The following is a 15,174-nucleotide window of genomic DNA, read 5'->3' as shown; positions in this document are numbered from 1 at the left end:
GGAAAATATAAAAAATATGAATATATAGATTTGTAAAAACAACGACAAAAGTAAAAATAAAAATAAAAAGGAAACCAAAAAATAACTAGAAAAATTTAATTAGAACAACCGTTGTCTACTTTGATTATGTTAAAATAAATATATTATATAAAGTAATTTATAAATATCTAGATAGACTGAAAATTCATGTCTGATTGGATGGTTTATACAAACCAATTGTTTTAATAAAATGAACGGAGCCTGTATTATGTTAATTATGCGAAATCTTATTATAACCTCGCGCTAACCTAGTTAAGTTTTATATAGAAGGGAGGGTTGGCTGGCATTTTACTGGTTGACCTTCAGATTGCTTTAGAAGGTATGTAGTCCACTTATAAAGTTGGATTAACGGCAAGTAAATGTTTGGTTATTGGTATTCAATAGTTTGTGTAAAAATTTTAAGTCAAAGAAGTCTATAATTATAAATTAACAGTTTAACAGCTTATCTGTTCATTAAGAACAGAGGAATATTCCAGAAACCATCTTTATTTCTTATTAGAACCTTATACAAGAATTAAGATTGAATAGATTCTTGACCTTTTATCTTCCTATAAGCCCTTTAAGTTAAACCTACCAGTTTTTATATTTACGGCCATAGGGCTCTTATTCTCGTGATTTATTAATGCAGTACTAAAGGTAGTTTTATTTAACTAAGCTCAACAAGACGTCATGATTCGTGGTTACTGTAACAGTTTGTATTTCCGTGTGTAGGTTGTCATTATAAGTTAGAGATTTTTTTTAATCTTGTTATTTTCCACCGATATTGTAATACCCTCTTTTATGATCCTTCTATTGGTCTTAAAAGCATTTACTTCACTGAAAGTAGTTAGTAACCAAAGTGTACAGTAAAATTTTTTGGTACCGTTGTCGTCATGTAGGGAATAATTGTTTTTGTAACGTGTATAATATATTTATTTGACATCGCTAAAGCAAATTTTTATGTGCGAAGTTTATTTAACCACTGCCTAATAACCAAAGAAGTAGCTCCTGCAACCGAAAATAGCTTTTATTGCATTTGACGCGGTACCATACTAAAAACCGCTAGGCCCTAATGGTGTAACCCACAGCATGCCCCAACGCCTGCGCGAGTCTCCAATAATAGCCTTAGTCCCACCCATTAATTATTTTATTTAGTACTGTGATTTCCTGTACGATGAACAACTAAACCGGGTTTTTGCTTTCCTAAATTAGTGTCCTTTTTCAAACCCTAAAAAATACCGCTCGATAAGTCTTTTGTCATGTATTTGCAAAATAGCTGAAGACAATATCAAAAAGATTCCGAAATTTTGTGGGGGTTCTCATCAAATGCCAGAGTTGCAGTTTAAATTCGGAAGGAGTCACTCTACTACTTAGTCGATCTTGTGTTTCCCTTAACACATTTACGAAGGGGTTCCACAATAATAACTGGACATGTGCATTATTCTAAGACGTATTGTGTTTACCCTCACACGAGGTCTTAATGAAAATCTAGTGACCATCAGAAGATATAAAACAAGATGCTTTTCACTGGTGAAATCGCGGCCCACGCGAAAACTCAGAGGACTAAACCAAAAAGACTGTTCCTGTCCTCCGGGAAGAGCTTACATGCATTTGCACTACTTATCAAATTTCGGCTGTGCACGTGACTTTCTATAACTTCATACCAATACCCACTCTAGCTGCACAGATGTCGAACAGGGTATGGCACGCTGGATTTTTAAGAAAAAACTGTCAACTCTGCAGTTACCAAATTATTTTCTTCGACTTCTTTGATTTTTCTGCATAAAGAGATAGTTGTCACGGTATAAAAGCTAGCTCATCTCTAACAGAATGGGTTATGTAAGTCTTACGTTTGCTAGAGTTTTGTCTAAGATCCAAAACAAATTCTGTTTTGATCTTAACTCTTTTTATAGCTTAAATTACTAAATTTGAATTACCAAAAACAGAATAATTTTTTGCTTTAACGTTAATACTTATTTATTTAGCAGTAGTGTTTTTCACATTAGAAGGTAATCTATACATTTATTATTTAAATGCAACTGCTGGCGCACATAACGTGTTTTATGGTGCATGTTTTCATTCTTTTAGTGGTGTACGCCCCATAAGTACAGTATTGGTTTTTTACAAGTTCTTTTAGCTTATTGTGTCCAAATATGGATTATAAATATTGTTCTAATAGGTTGTTGTAGAACCCATTAGAAATACACCTCTTGATACCGAAAAAATAACCGTAATCTTATTTTTTCCCACACTTTTCTCTTACGTGAAACTTAACAGACGCTCCCTCTTTAAATTTGTTAGGAGATAACTCTATTAATTGGGATCGAGCGCGAAGACCATAACTTTTAAGTAAATTACCTAATTAAGTAATCCAATCTTTTACTCGGTCTTATGAAAACTATTAAATGACTCTTACTAATAACCTACTTTTTGTTATTGCCATTTTTTTTGGTGTTGGGGCGTCAATTAATCATGAATGTCATATGAATATAACAACGTAACCACTTTTTACAATCGTAGAGAAGGAGACGTTGGTTTTATTAAATTATAGGGTACCGAAAATATATAGTGTGGAAGAGTAATATTTGAAAAATTAATTAAATTTGTTAAAGTTAATTTATATATACTAGCTTTTATTACTCCTTCGGATTTATGCTCTACTAAAAATACAACAGAGCTCAAACAATAAAATTTTATGTATATCTTTTACATATATTTATATATTTTTTATCCATAAACTCTAATAAAGTAATTATTTATACATAAATTAAGTTTTTTATAAAAATTAACTTTGTAATTCTAGTCATTTTTATAATATGTACGATTACCAGGATTGTCAAATGTTTAATTTTTTTTTTGAACATATGCTCTATCCGCCAAGGTCCCACAAACAATTTAGTAATTTTAACTGGTTTAACGATGTTTTAAATACGAACAGCAATATAAATTCAAATATTTACAGTTTTAATGATAAGTAAAAGCTTTTCTAAGTAGATTTTACTTGTTACCAATCTTCTGTATATATTTCGTGGTTTACAACGACAGGTAACGTTGTATTGGATTATTCCAAAAAAAATTGTTACAAAAAATCTATTATTTAAGTGAAAATAAACATTAGTTTGAACAAGCAACCAGAAGTTTTAGAGAACGTTATTAATGCAGACCAGTAATGGCGAGATCGGAAACTTAAAGAATCAGATTTTAATAGACGTTTAAAACTGCCTGGAAGATTTATTAAGTAACCTTTTAACCGATACTGAATAAAAAATTGAAAATGATTTAATGGATTATGCCGTTGTTTTAGACCAAAGAGGGGAATAGGGATAATACCTCCTCTATTTTGGTAGGGACGAAGAAAAGGTGGTGTAAATTGGTCTCTTCTTGCACTATTATAACACTGAATAGGATATATCTTTCTAGACCATGGTAGGATCCGAGTAGGCATAAAGCGAATACACCCACTGACCCTTGAAATCTCATGTTTGAGAATATGAATTTAGTTATTCCATTACAAATAGTATATAAAAAAAATTTTTCGAAAACCATTAAGACAAACGTGTTCGACCTACTTTAAGGAAGAAATCAAGGCTTTTTTGGGTCTGTGTACCTTGTAGGAAGAGAAGAGGGTTAATTGAGTTCTGGGCAAATGATGGCAGAAGTTCAAATATTTTCCAGTTACCATGTCATTAAGGAGGTTTAGAATCTTAATGTGAACTATCAGATATGACAACATCAATACAGGCAATAAAGAAAAATTGAAGATAAACTAACAGCTACTCGGGTCGTTTTTTTCACACCTAATCAGATTTGAAAACTTTATTACTTTGTAGGAGATTAAATGAGGCTAACTGTAATTTTGGTAGCTATCGAATAAAATGTGGGTTTTTGGATGAACTTCCTGATTGACCCGGCGGATGTGAAACAGGAACTATTGCAGTAAAATTTAACTTCCTTTGTGACCAATGCTGAAACTTTTATACGACGCATATAAAAATATATGCAGGCGCTTAACAGGATGGCCCTTATAAAGTTAATAACAACAGCCCAGTTATTACTTAAAGATATTTCAACTTGTACAGGTTAAGGGGAATTAATATTATGAACTGTTGATTTACGAGTTTCGATGTAGTCGAAAAACTTTTTAAAGACAATAGGTTACAATAGTTAGGGGAATAAAGTTAAATAAAAGGGATGTTCCTGTATATTATGAAACAAGTAGAAAGCAGTGATATACCCGTAGCCACAGATAGCTTTGTTATGCTCGCACAAAAAAAGAAGTTTTCTAAAAGTTTCTTATCCCCAAAGGTATTGACCGAATTGATGCTCTACAGGTGACCAACAAAAGTTTAAATTGTCACATATTACAATAGTACCAAATGCGGAGTTGACGTAAAATGCAATACGGTCTCATTATATTACGTGGTCAAAGGAACAGGGGCTCGACCATTAGTAATTTTATTTAGTAGCTGCCCTTAATTCACTCATTATTTTTGGCATAATAATCCAACAACTAAATGAGCCAAAAGTGGTAGGATTAAAATTTACTAGTCAAAGCAATTGTGGCTTAGAGCTGTGAGCATAAATTTACTAGAACTAAATGGCCGACAGTGGTAGGATTAAAATTTATTAGTCAAAGCAACTGTGGCTTAAAAAGCAGTGAGCATAAATTTATTCGAAGGCATACGTCGGTTGGCAACAAAGCGAGCAGAAGTAGTTAAGAATTTTAACCAATTTCTCCAATTCGATACTTTTGCAGTCTGGAGCACATCAAATGCCTACTGTATCGAGAGCAGAATTTAGGCCTGAGTTGTTCTATTTTTTGCAGGAAAGATGTTTTAAGTTTTTCAGTATTTTTATATTTTGTTATGATCCAAGTATGCAATGCAAATAAAACTCTTATTTGCCAAACTCTATTTTTGTCGCTATCCTGACATTAAAAAAAAAAGAGATTTATAAACTTTGATGTGGTTTCTTTAAGTATTATCTACTAATTTTTCCTTTAATTTTCGTTGTGTCCTTAAAGGGTATCCGAGATCTTGGATATGAGAGTTTTTAAATATTAAAAACTGTGGTCATTAACTGTACACAGTTAGTTGAGGGCTTATATTAGAAATTACGTATATATAACTTGGAAAAATTTTTTCTTTTTTTTCGTGGTTGTGCGATGGGCTGCTTTCCTGCGTTTAATAGCGTTACTGGGCTAGTAAATTATTGTTTGTGCCCTGACACTATCTGCTTTAGCTGAAGTATATAGTAAAAAATATAGTTTCTCTATTGTATAATTTTCGTTATCTTCGGTCACTAAACCAGATGGTGTCAGTGCACGACATGTCAATAAATGACCTAAAATAGCGAGTGGTAAAGAATTGACGCTTTTCCGGTAGACAAATCAATAATGATGCTACTGTAATTTTTAGCACCCTTTGGCTCACTTGGAGTAAATCATCTTTTTTTTATATAAATCAGCATGTCAAATGGGTATAAATAGAATATTCGAGATTACACTCAAATAAACCAAACCATATACACATATGTATATAGCTATTCGCAAAATGCGAATGACGGAAAGTTTATTCGATTATTCCTGACTGAGTACTGGAGTATTCGAAAATTAATAACTCGATCGAGCACCAGGGATAGTCATTTCTAAATAAATAAATAAATTTCTCTTTCTTTCTGCTTGTGTTCGTCCGTTTGTTATTTTGTTCGTTTTGGGGCTTCAGTCCATAAGTCTGGATTGGTCCGTATTGTAAATAAATGTAATTGTTAGAGATTCAGGTTACAGGTCTAGAACGTAAAAGTACATAGATCATTTATAAGATGATCGTTCTAGTAATTAATTATTTTAAAAAAGTTATTTGTAATAATTTAGTTAATAGAGGATATCTTTAATGGATTAAGACCGTATTTTAACACAGGCAAGGTTCACTTGGGAGCCCGTGTAATAAGCGACTCAAATAAGCGACAAAGGGTATGTGTCTAATCTGAATTAGTAGATTGTTCAAAAATCCAATCAAAAGGTCGATTATTAAAGAAAAGAGTTAGTTGGATTAAGCTTTGTTCACACCTTCAATGAGTAGCCCCTCTGACTTGCGCTGTTTGCTGAGCGATTGTACGGATTTAGCTGTTACAGAAGTTTTTCATGATAATTCCTTAGAAGAAAAGTAATGTAAAGCGCTTTGTTTCTAAATTTCATATTTATTTAGATAAATAATAATTATTAGACGAAATCTTTGTTCGATTTACCTCAACTCCTATCGTTAATAATGATTTATCTTTTTTTTTAGTTTCACGGGTTCTCTATCACACCAAGATATCCGCTCTTTATCTTTATCTTTAAAGTTTACTTTGTTTAAAAACCATGGAGTAGCTCCCGGTGACACTATTTCAATAGTCTTTTCAAATGGAATTAGCTTTATTATAGCTTTTTTGGGTAAAAGTGTTAAAGTTATTAGTTTCCCTTTTTTAGCTTTTTTTTATTGAATAATAATAAATTTGTTTTAGCTATAGTATCTGGTGGTTTAATTTGTGCTCCTTTAAACCCAACTTACTCCAAAGAAGAGTTTTTATATTACTTGAAGGATATAAATCCGAAATTGATAATAAAATCGGAATTCATGGATAACGTCTAAATTTAGTTTAATGATAAAAAAACAGTTATTTTAAACGTATTTAAAGGACGTGGCGATTTCTGAAGCAGCAAAAAGCTTAAAAATTACATTGACCACTTTGTTTACGAAACCTACCAAAGCCGCCTTAAATTATTTCTTTCGAGGTTCCCGCATTGTTCTAGATATAAATCATATTAAAATCATTTTTACCAGACGAAGGGGTCCTCGTTAATTTAAAAAAGTTAAACGCTCCCGCAGAAACACTACAGGTGTCTCTTATATTTCAATAACTAAAGAGAATAGTGGCTTAATATTCTTTTGCTGCAGAAATTAGAGCAAATTAACCCGGGAGACATAGCGCTTTACCTCCACACCAGCGGCACCACAAGTAAGCCGAAGGGTGTCCCACTCAGCCACTACAATCTTGTGTCCAGTGTTAAGAATATAGTGGCCACTTATGACTTAACAAAACTGGACAAAGGCCTGCTGGTTATGGTTAGACAACCTGTTATAACTAAGAAGAATATTATTAGAACGCTGTAAAGCCTTTATTTCATGTTCATGGGCTGGTGTGCGGACTCCTCGCTCCTCTCTTCTCTGGTGGGAGTCTGGTTATACCAGGTGCCTGGCCCTAGTAGAGTTCTCTAAAACCACTTATTTTAATAATTAACACAATTCAAGTCAATGGCCAATTTAGCGCCTCCAACTTTTGGAACACGGTCGTCGAGCACCAAGTCAACTGGTATACTTGCGTGCCAACCATACACAAGATTTTGCTCCTTCGCTCCCATAAAGTACAAACTATGCTTTAAAAAGCCGTGTAACATGGTTGTAAATGATGCTTTGAAAAGGAATATCCTGCCTTCAATTCCCCGAACTTACGTTTTATCAGGAGTAGCTCTTCAACCTTGTCGCCCTCAATTCTTTATGAACTTGAAAAAACCTTTCACGTGCCAGTTCTGGAGGCTTACTCTATGACAGAAGCTTCACATATGATGACTTCTAACCCTCTTCCCTCTAAAGGCCTTCATTTGCATCACACTTATCTAAAGTTCTGCAAGTTCCGTAAAATTAGTTTATTAGGTCAACGCAAAGCCGGGACGGTGGGGAGCGCCGTTGGGGAGCTCGTAGTGTCCGTGCGTGACGAAGTTAACAAGGAAGTGGCCACCGGGGAAGAAGGGGAGGTGTGCGTAAAAGGGCCCAGTGTGTTTTCAGGTTATAAGGATAACCCGGAAGCCAATGAAGAGGGGTTCATGGAAGGCTGGTTCCGCACGGGAGATCGAGTATTTAAAGTATTATTGTATTGATTTCAAAACAAAAACAGTTTTCAGGGAAGTAAAGATCCAGCTGGCTTCATCACTCTTACAGGGAGAATAAAGGAACTGATTAACAGAGGAGGAGAAAAGGTCATAAGAAATGCTTTATTTTAAAATTGACCTCCGCCTGATTTTGAGGGTTACAGATTTCTCCTAATGAAATTGATTCAGCCCTGCTTGAGTTTAAGGGCGTGATAGAGGCGGTCAGCTTTGGCGCTCCAGACCCATTATATGGAGAAGTCGTGCATGCCGCTGTAGGGTTTCGTTTTTATAAGATTTTACCACTCAAGTTAAGCTGTGATATTTTATTAGGTTGTCATAAAAGATCCAGAGGACCCTAAAAAAATGGAACTTCTTTTAAAGGAATTTCTTCTAACAAAATTAGCTCCATTTAAAGTTCCTCAAGTGTTTTACTTCAGTAACGACCTCCCTAAAACAGCTACAGGAAAAATACAGCGAAAGCATATAGCTTCCAAATTTTTAAATACGCAATAAACACTAACTTAGCTGAGCACTTTGAATTTGTTTATAAAATAATTTAAACCAAAAATTGAAAACGTAAGTTTAGAAATCTATATATTAGAATAGGAAAAACACCTGTCTAAATTGTAAATTGGTAATCTCTATTAAAACAGACCCTATGGAGATCAATTAGTTAAAGGAGGAGACCTGCAGTGGAAATAATGGGCATTTTTTTTTTATTTTATCAAAAAAATAATTTCTAAAAAAGTTTTTCAAATAAAAGTATTAAACTTTTTTGAGAATAAAAAAGCTGTGCAGAAAGTTAAATGTAAATAAAATTAATGCTATACCCATGTTAATACTCTACTAAAGTGTATATTTTCCTTTATAAAATATATCATCATGTAAATAATCTACAAATAAGTATATTGTTAAAAAAATTATAAAGTTTTATAATTCGTTTATTGCTCTCCCTCTTCTCGCGGAGAATAAAACTTTGGCAGGAAACTTACCATCTTTAATCACATTATTAATGATTTGTTCAGGTGCTCGGTTTGCTAAGAATTTACATTATTTTGCTTAGTTTCGCATACATTTTCCAGAAACTATCATTTAACCATTCTATATATATGTATATATATGTGTGTGTAGATTTAAAAAAAATAAGTGTAACAGGTTAAATACGTTTCGACAGTTGTCGTCGTATTTAACCTGTGTTATTCTAAACCCCCACTTCGCGTAGTTCTTAAGGTTTAACTATAGCGCCTTAATTATATAATAAAAGGAAGGTAGTTGTGGAACGCTTTTACAGAACTACTCTGCGCTACACCCGACCGATAAGATCTCTCGAGCGAGCACGTCGTCTTGAGGTTTTTTTTATACGCTGCTCCTGCGCATAAAATTAACATGTTTGCAACCAGTATAATTGACTCTTGCGCGTTAAGTACACGCATGCTTTAAATCAAAAAATTTTTTAGTTAAGTGTGTTGTATATTAATCCGTGACTCCTCAATAGGCTCATTTAACAAAAAATGCACATAGTTAATATCTGTTAAAGCGCAACACCTATTTTAAGTTCGTATGAAAGTTCTTGAGCCCACTGGCCGTTTGGATTCCTACTAATTCATTTTAAAAGCAGCATTAGTTGCATTCCGCAGCGTATCCTTACGGACGAAGTAAGGGGCGCCGACCATTAGTGGCAGAAGCTTGTTTTGCTGATCTGCAGGAATGCAACTGTTACTGGTTTTTCGTACGTCCCCAAGCCACAGATGCGTAGGCCATTATCAATGTACGCCTTCTTCAAAAGGCGGAGTTAACTGCGCTGGGACATTGTGCTTTTTGTACACAACAGCGGGTAAAGTGGATGGGTTGCAGATTTAACCTTAACGGGAAACAACAATTTCTAAATGATACCGCCAAGTTAGGCGCTTATCGATGATGACGCCCAAGTGCTTGAACCTGAGAACCTCATGGAATATTTGACACCTTCCAGGGTAAGAGGCGGTAGTCTAAGCAGTGCATTTTCTTGCACTAAGAGAATTGCTCTGCATTTCTTTGTATTAATGGTTAATGCCCCCTGCCGGCGCCAGTTGGCAAGAGTGTTCCAAATAGATTTTTTGTGTTGCCATTATAATAAAGGAAGGCGTTCGGCGGAGGGCACGTAAACTGCAATAACTTCGACGTATAATGCGACGCGCATGTAAGGATTTGCAGGGATGGAGTGTAATAACACTAACAATAAAAAAAGGAAGAACAAAGAGAGTGGGAGTCAGAGTTTATTGCAGGCAATTTAGCCATATATATATATGCCTTTACAAAAGGTTAAAAACTTCATTAAATCTATATTTGTTTAATTTATGTTTAAGATTATTTGTATAAATTTAATCTGGTTCTGTCTAAAAGAAAAGTTTAAATTAGAAATTGCCATTAGTTGAAAATCTTCCTGCCAAAAAAAAAAAATGTTTAAAAAAGATTGTATGTGGTTGGCTAATCTTTATATAGTTAATTTTGTAAGGTAAACTGTTTGTTCATGTGTATGTCTGTTAGTGTTATAAGTATATTTATTGACAGAATGCCATGCCTGTACAGCGTGAAAGGGTGGGTGTGAACTCAAAGAGCTTTGCAGGACACCAGCTGTTAATCGACGGTGAGACGGCAGCGCAGTGCCAATGCTTCATCGAAAGGTGCGTACGCATAAAATCGGTGCAAATAGGTGTAGGGGGCTATACGGAGTACCTAATGCGCGTAGTTTGCGTAAAAGACCCACGTGTTATATAGGGTCAGAAGCTTTTTCAACGTAGAGAAAGACGACTGTAAATTTCTTTACAATTGAAGGTCCGAGTTGCCAACTCAACAAAGCGCATAAAGCGCTTCGTTTTTTCTTCACAATCTTCCGATCGGCGTAGTAGAACAGCCTCTGCAGTTTTGCCCGTTAATGAAAATAGGCTAACGGGGCGATATTTGCTGGGGTCTGAAACGTGTAAAGTCTTAAATAGCATCATAGCATTGGTTGTCTCCCTTCGTGTTAGAAAGGAACCAAGCGATGTCGCAGAAGTTGCACAATAGGAAAAAAAGTTTATCGTCACTGGCAGCAGCTTTAAAGTCGCTTCCTGTCGCTAAAGTACAGAGAATGTAACGGCTATTTCATTAGCTGTGCTCGGTGTAATAAGTCCCTAGCCAACGGTTAGGCACTGCGAGATAGTTTGCAAAGAGCGCGCCTTGCTTTCGTTGCTTCACGCAGAATTGGCGGAGATAGGTGTGGCAGTCGTTTTTAATTCGTTTGACAAAGTGCCGATTAAATGTCCGTTTTCCTCTACCGCATCAGACATTTTCTGCAGTGTCCCCTTTAGGGGACTATAGTAAAAAGCGGTCAGCGACGTTTGAAAATAAGGTTCGTTAAACCATCTGGCACACGACCAAGACGATACGTTACTTAGAGGCTGGTTGCGCGGCGGCATGGGCAGCTGTCAGTACGTTCTCATAACTATTAACTGCGTTCTTTTAAATGTTATTTGCGTTACTCATCTGGTATATATAAACGAGTTCTAGACCACCCACTCCACCCGACCCCACGCAAACACGAGGGCTCTCTAGTTGTTTGCTGGAACTTTGCGGCGTATTATATATACTATTAAACATAAAGCACATATTGCAAAACATAAGCATTTTGAAAATTCCGTCAGCGTACACTAGGCCAAAAAAAAGTTGCCAGGTGTCACCATGTCTAAGCAAGCTTTTAATAAAGGTAGGAAGCAAGGTAATTTTAGGTGGCGTCAGGCGTTTGCCAACAATTCCGATGCTTAACTGAGGAGGAATTAATATAATTTTTGTTTCTATAAAGAGCTATGCAAAAATAGGTAGTTATAAACATTTTATGCGTTTCTTTTACTCCTAAATTTTTGTTTGACGGAAACTTGGGTCACTGATATTGTGCACAGCAATATGCATTATGATAAAACACAAGGTGGTATTAACTGTTTCTCTACTTGTTCTCTATAGATATCTTACAAGTGGGTTTATCCTTTGAGGAAGTATAAAAAGCTGCAGAAAGTTGCAAAAATTGTTAATAGAAGAGAAATAATGGTATGGTTATGCTTATCAAAATTTATTGTCTAGTTTGATATAAATGGCATGTTTTACTACAGTTTTTAAAAATGCAGTGATATTACTTTTTACGGGAAGAGTGCATCTTTATAAGCCAAATGGTGAGAAATTAAGTAAATTTATATACACACTTTCAAGATTCCTTAAAAAAAAAAGAAAGATATCAATAAAATAATATAGGTAATTTTTTAAAGAAGATATAGATAATACTTGAAATAAAGATCTTACCATGGTTTGTAAAAAATTCTAAGAAAACATATGAAGGAGCCTTTGAGACACCGCAAAAATTAATATCTAGTAGTTTATAAATTAGAAAATTCACAATATAGTAAATATGTTCATTAAAACAATAAATAATTTTTCAAGTTTTCATATTTATTGACCTTTTCTTATTGTGCAGTAAGAAGTAAGGGCTTCAATCTGTAAAATTTAAAATAGTTCACTTTTAAAAAGCAAATTCATTGACCCTTTTTCCTATAAGTGAGGTCGCACTGGGGAATGTTTCCTTTAAGTAGTGGGGGATAAAGTGTCTATACTTAGTTGGTTTCTTTTTTGCTAACAGCTATTTAAAATAGTATTCACTCATTGGTATATATTTAGTATGACCATTTTAATAGCAAATAAGTTTAGTTAATTAGGAATCACCCATTGCGGTTTCACGTGTTATAATACCTTACAGAGTACTGGGGGATAATTGTTAATAGTGCCATATAAAGTTTGTGTAGATATCGCCTACACTTCTCTTTTGGTGGAGCTATCTATATAATAATTATATAATTAGCTTTATTAAAGCTATCTACAGAGGAAGGTGTACTATTAGTATTTATCTTATTTTTTTTTAAAATAGTATGTTTACTGAATCTCAGTCTAGTACTTATGATCTTTTTTCTGGAAAAGATGAAGAACAAATAAAATTTATGGAAGTAAAATCATATTATAAGTCTTGGTTTTTTCTTAATTTAATATTTTTTTAGGAATTGTGCGTCCAGATAGATTATTATGATAACGTTGTAGGGGGTATTACAAAAAAAGAGAGCCATTTAATGGATAATATAAGCAAAGGTACAACTTTTCTTAAAGGCTGTTGTTAACTTAATTCTATTAATTATTTAGGGATTCTCCATCGTGCGTTTAGTGTATTTTTATTTAATTCTAAAGGGGATTTGCTTTTACAACAACGTTCTAACAAAAAAATAACTTTTCCTAATGCTTTTACAAACACTTGTTGCTCTCATCCTTTATATTGCGAAGAAGAACTTGAAGAAACGAACGCCATTGGTTTTACAATATATTATATAAACTTTCTGTAAGTAGCGCAAAAATTTAATCATTTTTTTATACATTTTATAGGGATTAAAAAGGCTGCTCTTAGAAAATTAGAGCACGAGTTGGGTATAAACTTGGTTTCTGTAAAGTATTATTTTAAATTTTTAATTATTAATCAGGGGTTGCAAAGAATAAACTCTCAGTAAACGACATTAATTTTATTACTCGAATTCATTATAAAGCTGCCTCGAATGATATTTGGGGCGAGCATGAAAGTGTGCTTTCTTTATTTATAAGATCTATGAATAGTATATTTATGTACATTATTATAACAAACTTTACATTCTATATTTATTGTTTAAGTTGATTTTTTTAATATATTTATCGGTTTTTTACACAAGAATAAGTTTGATATAAAGTTTTTTTTTATATATGAATAGTAAATTTACTAGTTTTTGCTTATAGTCGACTACATCTTACTTGTGCAGAAGGATGTGGATCTTAAGTTGAATCTTAATGAAGGTTATCTTGTTTTCGCCTTATATGTTTTGGACTTACTGTTTTTTTCTAGATCTTAAATTTTTAACATAATTTATAAAACCTTAGTTAACTGCTGCAAGTACTTTAGTAAAGAACAGTTGAAAGAATTTCTTGACACTTCTGATAATAATGGAGTTATAATAACGCCTTGGTTTAGACTTATCGCGAACACCTTTTTGTGGAATTGGTGGGAAGATCTAGAAAAAACTAAACGATCACCGTGTGATCCCGCTATACACAGGATGTGCTGAATATATGTATATTAATAAATTATCTTTACTTAACCATTTTACTTTACCTTTTTATAATCAAAGGTAAACAGTAATTTTGACTTTGAAAACTAGTTTAGTGCAAGTTATTTTTTGCATATTGCGCGGAGAAGCTGGCAATAATTTTGCTTATTTAGGAGAAAGCATTGACTCCGCTTAAAATTGGATATGGCTTGCAGCTAATTAGTTAGCAGGCGTTATTTTATTCTGCATATGAAAAATGTAAACGTTAATTATTTTTCAGAGTTTTCTTTAAATATAGAAATGTTATTATACTTGTATTTTAGAAATCATCAATCAAAGGTGTTTTGGACAAATTTTATGGCTTTGCGGCCACTGAGGCTTTATTCAACAACCTTGAACTATAGCTTTCATGACCGAGATTTTTTCAGTACATCTATAGTAAAAATTTGGATCACTGTGCTTTGCCATATACATATCGTAGGGAAAGTAAGACATCTTTAGAAGCGTTTTGAAATTTATTTGAGTTAATTAAAAGTGGTGTTCAGATGCTATAGTCCTGCGCAATCTATTCTTATTACGTTATGCAAAGAAAGTTATAGAAAGGTTAGGAGACGTAAAGTGCATTCCACAAGAGCTAGTAAGAAGAGTAGCACGAGACCACCTTTATCGAAGGGTATTAAATCTTACAAACTTCTGATAAGACATGCAATACTTCACAAAAAAAAGCCTACCCCAACTTGAAAATGTTCTGGGTTCGAAGTATATTTTGCTTTCTAAAGATTAATATTTTGCGATAGTTTAGTATTGATAATTATTCAAGTTTAAGTGAAAACTTTAAGAGTTCTTTAAAATTAAAATGCTAGTATTCAGAGAGTTAAATAAACTATTTTTAATAAACTACACCTCACAAAGAGTTTAAAATTTGAAGCCTTAATAACTTATACTTTTTTCTCTTTATATAAACTTTTTTAAATTTTAGTTAAAATTTGTAAAATTTTTGTTAAGTTTATAGCGGTTAAGACCTTTCCTTTTAGAAAAAAGGAAAACCAGAGATCTTATTTGATAAATCTATGCTTAGATAAATAGGGTACATAATTATAGTTATGTGTTAAATAAAATGTAATT

At 33.5% G+C, this 15,174-nt stretch overlaps 2 protein-coding genes across 2 annotated transcripts; both read left to right on the top strand.

The window, feature by feature from the left end:
• Positions 1–6,090: 6,090 nt before the first annotated feature.
• LOC135122400 (uncharacterized) lies at positions 6,091–8,443 on the top strand. The gene is made up of 13 exons (XM_064046570.1): positions 6,091–6,182; positions 6,306–6,451; positions 6,523–6,644; positions 6,697–6,793; positions 6,843–6,898; positions 6,957–7,124; positions 7,175–7,250; positions 7,311–7,423; positions 7,481–7,652; positions 7,713–7,912; positions 7,961–8,035; positions 8,092–8,199; positions 8,258–8,443. The coding sequence occupies exons 1-13, from the start codon at positions 6,091–6,093 to the stop codon at positions 8,438–8,440; spliced, it is 1,608 nt and encodes a 535-aa protein (XP_063902640.1). The 3' UTR covers positions 8,441–8,443.
• A 4,298-nt stretch (positions 8,444–12,741) lies between these two features.
• On the top strand, positions 12,742–14,100 carry LOC135122402 (isopentenyl-diphosphate Delta-isomerase 1-like). Its single transcript, XM_064046572.1, has 8 exons — positions 12,742–12,758; positions 12,858–12,933; positions 12,985–13,072; positions 13,124–13,288; positions 13,361–13,402; positions 13,456–13,551; positions 13,742–13,798; positions 13,883–14,100. The coding sequence occupies exons 2-8, from the start codon at positions 12,859–12,861 to the stop codon at positions 14,065–14,067; spliced, it is 708 nt and encodes a 235-aa protein (XP_063902642.1). The 5' UTR covers positions 12,742–12,758; position 12,858; the 3' UTR covers positions 14,068–14,100.
• The last annotated feature ends 1,074 nt before the right edge of the window (positions 14,101–15,174 follow it).

Source organism: Zophobas morio, unplaced genomic scaffold (assembly GCF_036711695.1).
Source record: "Zophobas morio isolate AGI-343-1 ecotype UQ-CSIRO unplaced genomic scaffold, CSIRO_AGI_Zmor_V1 ptg001200l, whole genome shotgun sequence".
NCBI lineage: Eukaryota > Metazoa > Arthropoda > Insecta > Coleoptera > Tenebrionidae > Zophobas > Zophobas morio.
The sequence above is the reverse complement of the archived record's forward strand: the minus strand, read 5'-3'. Positions and strand labels throughout refer to the sequence as shown.

What these genes read in the sequence shown, in the direction of transcription:
- LOC135122400 (XM_064046570.1), top strand. Translation starts at nt 6,091, where the DNA reads ATGAGTAGCCCCTCTGACTTGCGCTGTTTGCTGAGCGATTGTACGGAT. An exon ending in TAACCCTCTTCCCTCTAAAG is followed by an intron (nt 7,653 to 7,712) that starts GCCTTCATTTGC and finishes TTAGTTTATTAG; the next exon opens with GTCAACGCAAAGCCGGGACG. An exon ending in TTAACAGAGGAGGAGAAAAG is followed by an intron (nt 8,036 to 8,091) that starts GTCATAAGAAAT and finishes TGAGGGTTACAG; the next exon opens with ATTTCTCCTAATGAAATTGA.
- LOC135122402 (XM_064046572.1), top strand. Translation starts at nt 12,859, where the DNA reads ATGTTTACTGAATCTCAGTCTAGTACTTATGATCTTTTTTCTGGAAAA. An exon ending in AACAAATAAAATTTATGGAA is followed by an intron (nt 12,934 to 12,984) that starts GTAAAATCATAT and finishes ATATTTTTTTAG; the next exon opens with GAATTGTGCGTCCAGATAGA. An exon ending in AAAATTAGAGCACGAGTTGG is followed by an intron (nt 13,403 to 13,455) that starts GTATAAACTTGG and finishes ATTATTAATCAG; the next exon opens with GGGTTGCAAAGAATAAACTC.